General features: G+C 44.2%; 1 protein-coding gene across 4 annotated transcripts in view; it reads left to right on the forward strand.

Annotated features, from left to right (window-relative positions):
• Positions 1–2,501: 2,501 nt before the first annotated feature.
• The window catches only part of MEAF6 (MYST/Esa1 associated factor 6), a 29,121-nt gene continuing 19,359 nt past the window's right edge, over positions 2,502–12,263 (forward strand). For all 4 annotated transcript variants that reach the window (XR_002644753.2, XR_002644754.2, XM_089895867.1 and 1 more), the window contains exons 1-4: positions 2,502–2,626; positions 3,827–3,942; positions 7,336–7,423; positions 7,602–7,647. Coding sequence is in view for 2 of the 4 variants with exons in the window: in XM_089895867.1 (XP_089751993.1) it covers positions 2,537–2,626; positions 3,827–3,942; positions 7,336–7,423; positions 7,602–7,647 (340 nt within the window). In the remaining 2 variants the exon portion in view is untranslated. The remainder of the gene's footprint in view (positions 2,627–3,826; positions 3,943–7,335; positions 7,424–7,601; positions 7,648–12,263) is intronic.

Here is a 12,263-nt window from a genome sequence, read left to right on the forward strand (position 1 = left end):
TCTGAATAATCTTATAACTATTTTAAAAAATTGAATTTGTAATTAAAAGACTTCCCCCCAAATAATATCTAGGCCCAGATGGTGATGGTTTCATTGAAGAATGCTACCAATCATTACAAGAAGAATTAGCACCATTCTATACCATCTCCAGAAATTAGAAAAGCAGGGAACACCTCTCAACTCATTTTATAAGGCCATTATTATTTTGATACCAAAACCAGACCAAACAGTACAAAACAAAACAAAACAAAAACAAAAACACTACAGACCAATATCCCATGAACATACCTACTAAAATCTTCAATAAAATATTAGCAAATTGAATCTAGCAATATGTAAAAAGAATTATATAACATGGCCAAGGGATTTATTCCAGATATGCAAAGCTGGTTCAACATTTGAAAATGAATCAATGTAATCTACTATATCAAGAAGCTAAGGGGGCTTCCCTGGTGGCGCAGTGGTTAAGAATCCGCCTGCCAATGCAGGGGACACGGGTTCGAGCCCTAGTCCAGGAAGATCCCACATGCGGCGGAGCAACTAAGCCCATGAGCCACAACTACTGAGCCTGCGCTCTAGAGCTCATGCTCCGCAACAAGAGAAGGCACTGTAATGAGAAGCCCGCGCAGCGCAACAAAGAGTAGCAACGAAGACCCAACAAAGCCAAAAATAATAGATAAATAAAGAAGCTAAGGAATAAAAATCATATGACCATGTCAATTGATACAGAAAAAGCATTTGACAAAATTCAACACCCATTCATGATAAAAACTCTCAGTAAAGCAGGAATAGAGGGGAACTTCCTCAACCTGATAAGACTGAATACCTTCTTCTTAGGATAAGGAACAAGTCAAGGATATCTTCTCTGGCCATTCTTATTCAACATAGTACTGGAAGTCTAGCCAGCACAGTAAGGCAAGAAAAGGACATAATAAGCACACAGACTGGAAAGGAAAAAGAAATAAATCTCCCTGTTTGCAGATTGTCGACATTAAAAATCCCAAGGAATCTACCAAAAAACCTCCTGCAATTAATAAAGGAATTTAGCAAGACCCCAGTTTACAAGCTCAACACATAGAAGAAATCCAGAATGCGGCAGAGACAAAAGGATGGAAAAAACAGTGGGTAAAAAAAGGATTCTGGGCTTCCCTCGTGGCGCAGTGGTTGGGAGTTCCCCTGCCGATGCAGGGGACGCGGGTTCGTGCCCCGGTCCGGGAGGATCCGACGTGCCGCGGAGCGTCTGGGCCCGTGAGCCATGGCCGCTGAGCCTGCGCGTCCGGAGCCTGTGCTCCGCAACGGGAGAGGCCACAACGGTGAGAGGCCCGCGTACCGCAAAAAAAAAAAAAAGGATCCTTATGTTTAATCTAAGTTACAGAAGGAGACAGACAATGAGGCAGAGGCATATCTGAAGAAAGATAGCTGTGAATTTTCCAAACCTGTTGAAAGTACAAATCCACGATTGAAGAAACAAAGAATTTCAAAGCAACGTGGGAGGGGAGAAAAAAAAAGAAGAATGCAAGAAAAAAGGAAAGCAAACAAGCAAGAAAGATTAAAAAAAATAAAAATCCTACCTAGATTCCCAGTGAAATTGCAGAACCCTGGAAAATGGAGAGATCAGAGACTGGAGAAGTAAGCAGGGGGCAGGTGAATACAAAGTTAATGGTATTAGACTTACTGATTTTACTTACATAGTCCTTATTACTTGCCAAGCCCCTTACATTAAGTGATTTACTTCTCACAGCAATTGTATTAGGTGGGCACTATTATTACCTCTATTATATAGATGAGGAAGTTGAGACAAGTGAAATTTAGCTACCTGCGCAAGGTGACACAGCTTATCAATGGTAGAGGTAGGATTTTGAACAAGGTAGTTCTGGATCGTTTGTGCCCTTAACTACCACACATATTTGTCTCCCTAAAGGGCAACGGGAAGCCATGAAAAGGTTTTAACCAAGGGAGCGACACCACATTTGCTTTCCAAAAACAAATCATTCTGGCACCACTGTGGATAATGGATTAAATGGAGCTAAGGGTGGAAACAGGAGGCTGTTGGAATAATGTATCAAAAAATAAGGAGGAGAAAAAAAAAAAAAATAAGGAGAGCCTGGATGAACGAGGGAGGTGGCAGACAAAAGAAAATAGATTTGCTGGCTCTTCCGGAGTCGAGTCCACTTGGCTTGACTTGGTTTTGGATCGGATTAAGGGGATGAAGGAGGGTGAGGATGGCACCCATGTTTCTGACTTGGGCAATTCGTCGGACAATGAAAGTCATTCACTGACGAGACTTCGGAGAGGTCTGATTTTGGACACAGTGAATTTGTGGTGCAGAAACTCGGCCAGGACGAAGAGCAGAGCCCAATGCTGAGGTCCTCCTGGCAGGGCGCGCGCAAGCCCGCGGGCGGGAGCTCGGCGCGGCACCGCGAGCCTCCGAAAGCCGCGAGCGCAGGCGCAGTGTCGCGGCGGGCGCCCCCTGGCGGGCGGCGGCGCGCAAGGACCGCCCCCAGCCTGGCCCCGCCACCGCCCGCCTCGGCACAACATGGCGATGCACAACAAGGCGGCGCCGCCGCAGATCCCGGACACCCGGCGGGAGCTGGCGGAGCTCGTGAAGCGGAAGCAGGAGCTGGCGGTGAGGGCTGGCACCGGGGGCGCCCGGGTTGGGGCCCCGTGCCTGCCTCCGCCTCCAGGATCCGGCCCCGCCGCGCCGCTCGTTACTCCGCCGGCGCAGCGCGGCGGCTGGGAGTCCGGCGGCCTGAGGACGGCTGCGCATTGCGCGGCCCGCCGGCGCCTCGGCCTCCCGGCCGTGCGCATCCGGAACAGGGAGCCGGGGCCGGGGGCGGGGCGCGAAGCCGGGGAGGGGGAGGGGGACTAGGCAGGTGGGGGCGTGGAGGAAGGATGGCGCCAGGGGGTGGGGGCTTCCGTGCGGGAGCCCTGGAGAGGAGAGTGTCCATGAGCTCTGCGGGGTGGGCGAGGGCGGGCGGGTCCACGATCTTTGAGGGATGGGGACCGGGCTTGTCGGCAGGCTGTAGGAGATTGGTTCGGGCTTGCCAGTGGGCTTTGGGGGGTGGGGTAGGAAACAGGTGTGGGGAGGGGGACCCACACATCCAGGCAGGCCTTTGGAAGATGGAGGGGCGCATGTCCTTTTGGGGACTAGGAGTAGATTAGTTGGATGCGGTTTTTGATGGGCAGGGTTGTGATGTATTTGGGAACATCTTAGAAGGTGACATGCGAGGGGAAGCGGACTCAGTCTAGGGAATTAGGAATTGTGACACGCACCCGGGACCCCTTGCACCCTGGTGGCTAAGCCCTCCCTCCCCTTGCGTTTTGGCTTGGGCATCGGGAGGCCCATCTCACCTGAAGCTGCCCTTCCAGGTTTCCATAGCAACCGCAGCCCAGTGCCCGCGGCGTTTCGGAGCCTGCAGGGAGGGGAGCGAATTGGCTCTGGAAGGCTGATCACCCTTCCCTCTCCGGGTAGCAGTATCTTTTATGCGTGGGAGTAGAGACTGCTCATGTTCTTCCTCCGCCCAGGTTCTTGACAGCTGGGTTTCCACGAAGCCCCTGAGTACGTGCAAACTTTGGCATGGGTGTACATTTTAATGGGGACAGGCTCTTTCTATTCCATTTTATTCTTAAAGGGATCCAACAAGATGGGTCTAGACTGTCTTGGTCTGAAACAGCCTGCCCCTGCGCATGTCATCCTTCTTTCCGCAAGGCTGGCTCTGTATAGTTGAACTTGAGTTTATAAGTCTGATAGTAAGATTTCAGTTTGGTTAGGCTTAATGCTTGCATGTAGAAGGCATTAACCACTTCCTTGTTTTTCATCTTTCAGGAAACACTGGCAAACTTAGAGAGACAGATCTATGCTTTTGAAGGAAGCTACCTGGAAGACACTCAGATGTATGGCAACATTATTCGTGGCTGGGATCGGTATCTGACCAACCAAAAGTGAGTGTCGGAAGCCTGTAGTGTTTGTGTGGTGCCCTAGTAATATTTGTGTTTAGGGCTATGTATGTTGTTGGTAGTGACCTGGCAGGGAGACAGTAGTAAAGTGGGGTGGACAGAGGTCTGCACTTGAGCTTGAACTCTGGCTCAGCCACTGCCTCACTGAGTAACCCTGGACAAATCCTACATCTGTATAGTAGAGGAAATCTGGCCAGTGGCACAGGGCTGTGTGAGGCTTAAATGAAATGCAGCATATAATACCTTACACACCAGCACTGCTATCAGTGTTTTCTACATTTTAATCAGTCACGAGTCACACCCTCACAAGGTTTGCCATACGTGTGTGCCAACTGTACCACGGTTTATTTAGTAATATTATTCTAGAAAACTTTCTAAATTTTTTGAAAATCTAGAGAAAAATTGAAATAATAGTTCGTGATCTCTTGATACCCTTCACTAGCATTTACCAGTTGTTAACTTGTTACCACATTTGCTTTCCTCTCTTTTTTCCCTTTCTATAATATGTATTAATACACACACCTATATCTACACTTAAAAATTTTTTTAAATTTGAAATAATTATAGATACATAGGGAGTTGCAAAAACAGTACAGTTTTCCCCAATGGTTGGGTTTTATGTAACCATATAGTACAATAACAAAACCAGGAAATTGACATTGGTATAATGTGTATATGTAGTTCTGTCATTTTTTCATGTGGGTAGATTCCTGTAACCACCACTGCAATCAAGATACAGAACTTTTCCATCATCACAAAGATCTCCCTCATGCTACCCCTTTGTAGTTATATCTCCCCTTTCTCCCATACATATATGTATATATATTTTTTGCTAAACCATTTAAAAGTTGAAAGCAGATATCATGACATTTGCCGCAAATTATGTCAGCAGGTACCTCCTAAGAATAAGAACATCTTTCTTACGTAACCAACAATTATCATGCCTGGAAAATGAGCACTACATTAATAGCATTATGTAATATACAGTCTTTATTCATATTTCCCTAAGTGTTCCTAAAATGCATTGCTATCTTGTTTTGAACCAGTGAGTGTTTGTGCATTGCATTTGGCTGTTGTGTCTCCTTTAGTCTCTTAATTTAGGAGCTTCCCACCCTTTTTGGTGGTAAGGTTGTTTATGACATTGTCTTGTAGAGTGTCCCAATTCCAGGTTTTTCTTATAGTGACTTCATGAGAGATCCTTTAAATATTTTTGGCAAAAATGTTGCATTAGTGATTTGTGTACCTCTTGTTGTTTACCTCTGTTTTATCAGGAGGCACATAATGACAGATTACCCCATTATTGGTGCTGCTAAGTTTGATCATACGATTTCACCATTGTAAAAGTTATTTTTTTCTCTTTGTAATTAACAAGTGATTTCGGAGGTTATACATTTTATTTATTTTTATTTTTTAAGATTTATTATTTATTTATTTATTTTATTTATATTTGACTGTGTCGGGTCTTAGTTGTGGCACACGGGATCTTTCATTGCGGTGCTCGGGCTCTTCGTTGCGGCGTGTGGGCTTCTCTCTAGTTGCAGTGCTCTGGCTTCTCTGTAGTTGTGGTGTGCAGGTTTTTCTCTTTCTAGTTGTGGCGCACGTGGGCTCCAGGGTGCATAAGGGCTCTCTAGTTGAGGTGTGCAAGCTCAGTAGTTTTAGCACGCAGGCTTAGTTGCCCCACGGCATGTGGGATCTTAATTGCCTGACCAGGGATCGAGCCCACGTCCCCTGCGTTGTAAGGTGGATTCTTTGCTACTGGACCACTAGGGAAGTCCCTGGAGGTTATACTTTTTAGGCAGTGTGATTATACTGCTCACCCCAATTTTTGTCATTGGTTTTAGTATCCATTGTTGATTATCTGAATTAGTTATTATAATGGAGGTTGCAAAATGATGATTCTAATTTTACTGTTCCTTTTACATTTATTACTGGCATTCTGAAAGAAGAGTCTTCCCTTTTTATCTTCTTTCCCTTTCATTCTCTCTTTCTCTCTCTTTAGAATCACTGTAGATGCATGGATTTAAAAAAAAATAGCGTATTGGGATCTAGTACTGTCACTTTGTAAAGGTTTATTTTATTTTTTAGTATAAATTAATTTATTGAAATCTATGCAAAGAAGTGCACAGATCATAAGTGTTTAGCTCACTGACTTTTCACAATGCTAACACACCCATCATTATCCTTAGTTTGTCCCAAACGTGGCCAGGGGGAGCCTCCTCAGGCTGATTCCTTTGTCCTTTTTTTTTTTTTTATCTTTTAGTAACTTTATTTATTTTTGACTGTGTTGGGTCTTCGTTGCTGCGCACGGGCTTTTCTCTAGTCACTGCGAGCGGGGGCTACTCTTTGTTGTGGTGCGCGGGCTTCTCATTGCGGAGGCATCTCTCCTTGCAGAGCACGGGCTCTAGGTGCTTGGGCTTCGGTAGTTGTGGCGTGTGGGCTCAGGAGTTGTGGTTCGCGGGCTCTAGAGAGCAGGCTTAGTAGTTGTGGCGCACGGACTTAGTTGCCCCGCGGCATGTGGGATCTTCCCAGACCAGGGCTCGAACCCGTGTCCCCTGCATTGGCAGGTGGATTCTTAACAACTACGCCACCAAGGAGGTCCCATCCTTGTCCTTTTCTTGTCTCAGACCTGGTATCAGTCATTTCACTAAGGAACTCTGGTTCTTTCTTTAAGTTATTTATTTAGTTAGTTATTTTTAGCTGTGTTGGGTCTTCGTTGCTGCACGCGGGCTTTCTCTAGTTGCAGTGAGCGGGGGCTACTCTTCGTTGCGGTGTGCGGGCCTCTCATTGCAGTGGCTTCTCTTGTTGCAGAGCATGGGCTCTAGGCATGCAGCCTTCAGTAGTTGTGGCACGCGGGCTTCAGTAGTTGTGGCTCGCGGGCTCTAGAGCGCAGGCTCAGTAGTTGTGGCGCACGGGCTCAATTGCTCCGTGGCATGTGGGATCTTCCCGGACCAGGGATCGAACCTGTGTCCCCTGCATCGGCAGGCAGATTCTTATCCACTGTGCCACCAGGGAAGCCCTTTAAGTTTTTTAAACTAAGATTATTTAACAGAGATACTTCGTAGCACTAGTCTGTGCTAGATGTTTTTAATAATAGGCATTAAAATAAATACATATTAAATGAAAATGATTGTGAACCTAAAGCTAAAGTAATCTCATGTGTCACAGTGGACCACATACCATCCATTGGAAAACATTGCTGTCTACATAGGCATTCAGCATGCAGGTCATTTTGGTCAATCCAAGTGGTGTGGAGGCATTTCTGTATGGAACTTGGTAATTTAAAAAACAAAGAGTTCCTTACATTTGTCCTGGTGTGTCCTCAGCTTGAGCCACAGACATAGCTTGGTGCTTATAATGAGTTTCTTGTGTGTGTTTTAGAAACTCCAATAGCAAAAACGATAGAAGGAACCGGAAGTTTAAGGAAGCAGAGCGGCTCTTCAGTAAATCCTCAGTTACTTCAGCAGCTGTAAGTGAGGCGGGGGGATCTTTCTGTGGCCCATTGTTAAGGAAGACCTCCGTTAAGTTTCTGTGAGTTTTCTCTTTCCTGTCCATCTGTGAGTTGGTTGTCTCTTTCCTTTCTGTCTGTGAGTGCTCTCCTGAGATCTGTGGTAATTTTTATAGTAACTGGTGGTTTTCTCTTTTAGGCAGTAAGTGCATTGGCAGGAGTTCAGGACCAGCTCATTGAAAAGAGTAAGTTTATCTTTTTACTTTTTCATCAGTTTATTTTTAAGCTACCATCGCCTCTATATTTAATTCCTATCCAACGGTGTATCTGAAGACTGCATCTCTTGTTCTTGCCTCTTCTTTCCAGAAGTTAGGAACCCTTTTGGGTATCCTTAATCATGTCTTTCTTTGGGGGAAGAAACTACCGTGTCCTTCCTGCCTTTTCAGTCACGTGAAGGTTGACTTCACCTGTTCAAAGACACAGAGATATGTCTTCACTCCTGTTGAGTCTTAGGGAATTTTTTAAATTTAAAAAAAACCTTTTATCATGGAAAATTTCAGACATATCTAATAAATCCTCATGTACCCAATTTAATAATTCTTAGGAAATTCTGATCCTATGAACAGAATGTACCTGTGTGTTCTTAAATTTAAAATGGAGAGCAGGTAGTATTTACTTTGTAGAGAAATTGTATCATTCTCTGTATGTAAGCCATACAGTCTAACTCCTTTCTAATTTCTAGTGATGGGACTTAGAACTGCAGGTTTATCTTGCTGTATCAGACTCTATGTAGCTGTATTGGATGCTCTCCCTGTGGGTCGGGTCACTCTGAAACACACCCTGCTTTTTGTATTGTGGCTGGGTATTTTCACATGGCATATCTTGTTGTGGGATCAAGTTGTCTTGTTTGCATTACCAGGGCAGTGGTTTGAGGAGAAGGGATTTTGGTAGTATGGGAATTAGAACTACTCAGTGACTTCAGTTATTATCTCCATGTACAGATTTCTGAATCTTTAGCCCTATCCCTAATTCCTTTCCTGAGATTTAGTCATGCATTTCTAGAAAATTCTAGAAAATGTCTTCAGACATTTCCACTCAGATGGTCAGACTCACACATTTTGTGTAAAACTGAGCTGTTCTCTTTCCTTCCAAATGTGTCTGCCTAGTTGTTTTGTTTCACAGGACTTCTGTTCTCCGTCCTTCAAAACTTTGTACGCAGCTTTGACTCCTCTCTGCCAGCCTAATTAGTTGGACCAAGTCCTTTTGATTTTTTCTTTCATTATGACTGTCAGTTAAATCTTATTTCTTCTCCATTAATACCACTTCTAGAATGTAGAGCCATTTCATCTGCTTTGTGGAGTAGCAAGACTGGTTAAGAACATTCTGGACCTCACTCCTGTGAGCTGCGATGGAATGATGTCTGACTCCTCAGTTTTCACAAGAGCCTATTATCCTGCCCCAGGCTTAGCGGATAGTTTAGTATATGGCTCTGTATCTAATGACCCACACAGACGGGGTGCGCCTAGATACTGGTCAGGAAGACTCCTAAAGCCACTGCTCAGCAGCTTGACTTGAGACAAGTACTGATGTACTGAAGATTTTCTGGAGCATGTGGAGGCCATCCATTCCCCTAAGATCTTCCCCCTGGATTGAGCCCCATTTCTGGAATATATCATGTTGGTATTCCTTGGTCTTCCCTATAAAGTTGCACTTCGTTGCACTTAGTAACATTTTGGTCCTGTAAAATGTGTCACTCTGTTAGGACGTTGCAAACGTTTATTATCATTACTAATTATTATCTCCTTTGGGAATAGTTGTTTTCCCTGAACGACTAGTTGGTTTTTACTGAAAACCTGGTAATTGACTGTTTCCCTCTTTGTATGGGCGCTAAAATGCTTGAAGCCAAATTTGAGGTTCCTCTCTAGAAAGCAAATAGGAACTTATAGCATGTGTTTGGGGAATGAATCTTAGTACTACATCCAGCTTACTTTCTTCTTCTGTTCCTCTTTGCTTTTCTTATCCCATTTTAAATTTATTTTATTGGATTTCATTCTTTTAATTTATCTAGCTTGGGTTTCATTGGACTTCATGAAACTATGGTTTGGTATTTTTTATCAGTTCTGGAAAATTCCCAGCTGTTACCTCTTCAGATACTGTGTTTGCTCCATGCTCTCTCTCTTCTCCTGGTACTCTGGTTAAATGTAAGTTAAACCTTCTCTCTCATTGCATCCTTTATGTCTTTTATTATCTTTTCTATATCTTCTTTTTTGTCTCTGTGCTGCATTATGGGTATTTTTTTTTCTGACCTACCCATTCACTAATTCTCTTTTCAGTTGAGTCTGATTTACTCTTAAACCTTCCCTTGATTTTTAAATCTTTTATTATACTTAAAAAAAATTTTTTTTGGCCATGCTGCGTGGCATGTGGGATCTTAGTTCCCTAACCGGGGATCAGCCCACACCCGCTGCATTAAAAGTGTGGAGTCTTAACCACTGAACCAACAGAGAAGTCCTATTACTACATTTTTAATTTCCAGAAATTCTACTTAACTACTTAAAAAATCTGCTGTGATTTATATATATATATATATATATTTTTTTTTTAATTAATTTATTTTTGGCTGTGTTGGGTCCTCGTTGCTGTGCGTGGGCTTTCTCCAGCTGCGGTGAGCAGGGGCCACTCTTCGTTGCGGAGCATGGGCTCTAGGCACGAGGGCCCCAGCAGTTGTGGCACGTGGGCTCAGTAGTTGTGGCTCGCGGGCTCCAGAGCACAGGCCCAGCAGCCGTGGCTCATGGGCCTAGCTGCTCCACGGCATGTGGAATCCTCCTGGACCAGGGCTCGAACCTGTATCCCCTGCATTGGCAGGTGGATTCCCAACCACTGCACCTCCAGGGAAGCCCCTGCTATGTGGTTTTTTAGTACCTTTCTTTGCAGTTGTTTTCAAACTTGCCTTTTACTTTTTTTTAAAATAAATTTATTTATTTATTTATTTATTTTTGGCTGCATTGGGTCTTTGTTGTTGGGTCTTAGTTGTTGCGTGCGGGCTTTCTCTAGTTGCGGCGAGCGGGGGCTACTCTTAGTTGTGGTGCGCGGGCTTCTCATTGCAGTGGCTTCTCTTGTTGCACAGCTTGGGCTCTAGGTGCGTAGCTTCAGTATTTGGCACACGGGCTCAGTAGTTGTGGCTCTCGGGCTCTAGAGCACAGGCTCAGTAGTTATGGCGCATGGGCTTAGTTGCCCCGCGGCATGTGGGATCTTCCCAGACTAGGGCTCAAACCCATGTCCCCAGCATTGGCAGGCAGATTCTCAACCACCGCGCCATCCGTGAAGTCCCTACTTCTTTAAGTATAGTAAGCATAGGTTTTCTGTAGTCTGTATTTAATTTCAGTTTCTGAAGTCTTTAAGAGCCTCTTTCTGTTTGTTGTTTCTGCTGTTGTATCACTCATGAAATCTAACTTCCCTGTGTGCTTGTTGCTTATCTTTGACTGTGTACTTCTGTTCACTATAGTTAAAAGTATTTGTAGAATAAGGTGACGGCTGGGATGAAGGTGCTGTCTTCCAGAGAAGACCTATGTTTGCTTCTGCTAGGACTGCTTGGACCAAGTTCAAGGCTTGAGGGTCCCCAAAAGATCCAAACTTTAATTCCAAGAGCGGAATGAGGAATGGTCTGCTTTGCCTTTCACTCTTTTTTCCCTTTGTACAGGGTCTTTCCGTTGTCTCAGAATGTTTTGTATAACAGATCTTGTGGAATGACTCCTGTGTTTTTGATCTTTGGTGGCAATGAAGAAAACAACCCTTTCTCTTAGATTTTGTACTTGTCTGTTCTCAGATCTCAAGGATTCTGGAGTTTTGCACTTTGGGCATTTATTTTTGAACTGTTCTGAAATTTTCCTCAAAAAATGCACTACTTTTGCTTCCTTTGGCTTCTTATGTACCTACCCTAGAATGAGAATGGATTGGCATGGTCCCAAAGGGGAATTTTATGCTAATTAGTGAGGCATTGTATATTTTTCTAAAAAGAATAAAGTGAAAGAAAAACAAAGCAGGCAGATTTTCCCAGGCCAGGGCTCAAACCCATGGCTCCTGTAAGGGATCAGCAGTCTCACCTGTTTGTTTTACTGGGCTTCTCTGAAGCTTTCACCAAAGCAAACCCCTCCAGCATCTACGTCATTGCACAGGTAAGTGAACAGCCGCGTGAGCATTGTTCTGGGTGTCTTCCTTTCTGCCTTTAAACGTTTCGTGCTGATCAGGAGTCACTGCTGCGGCACTGTTCAGTAGCTGGTCCTTTAAGTAGAGCATCTCATTTGTAGATGTATTTAACTTAAAATTTGACGTTATTTGCGCTAAGAATGAGTTGCTCAGTTTTATGTCAGTGAGAGGCAAACTCGTGTGTCTTTTCATGGTGGCAGCAGCAATCGATTGACTGACTTGCTGCTGTACCTTGATATGTTGTAACCCAGTCCTCTTGCTATCACTTCTCTTCTGCTTCCGTGAACCGAGGGAGGAAATGATTATTACTTTGTGCTCTCACTTTGTACATTAACAGTGTTTAATCTAGTCTCCCCAGCTCCAGTCCCTCTTATAAACCTCTTCTAGCCTAATCTTAAAGCACGTGTTTGCACAGAGAACTCAATACACGTTAGTTGTTTGGTGTTACTTCCCTGTTCCGAAACTCTGGATGCCTTCATCTTGTTATGTCCTGCTAGCAGCTGTTTTACTGCAAATAACCCTGACTGATTGCTTGGAATTTGACTTACGTGTTTTTAGATCTCAAAGATGTTGAGATTTCAACACTTACTGTGTTCCGGACACTAAGCAAACACTTTACTCTACATTATCTCATTTAATCCCTAAAGCTACTTCT

Source organism: Delphinapterus leucas, chromosome 1 (assembly GCF_059928025.1).
Source record: "Delphinapterus leucas isolate spDelLeu-1000000601 "Yukka" chromosome 1, BTC_Dleu_Yukka2, whole genome shotgun sequence".
Classification (NCBI taxonomy): domain Eukaryota; kingdom Metazoa; phylum Chordata; class Mammalia; order Artiodactyla; family Monodontidae; genus Delphinapterus; species Delphinapterus leucas.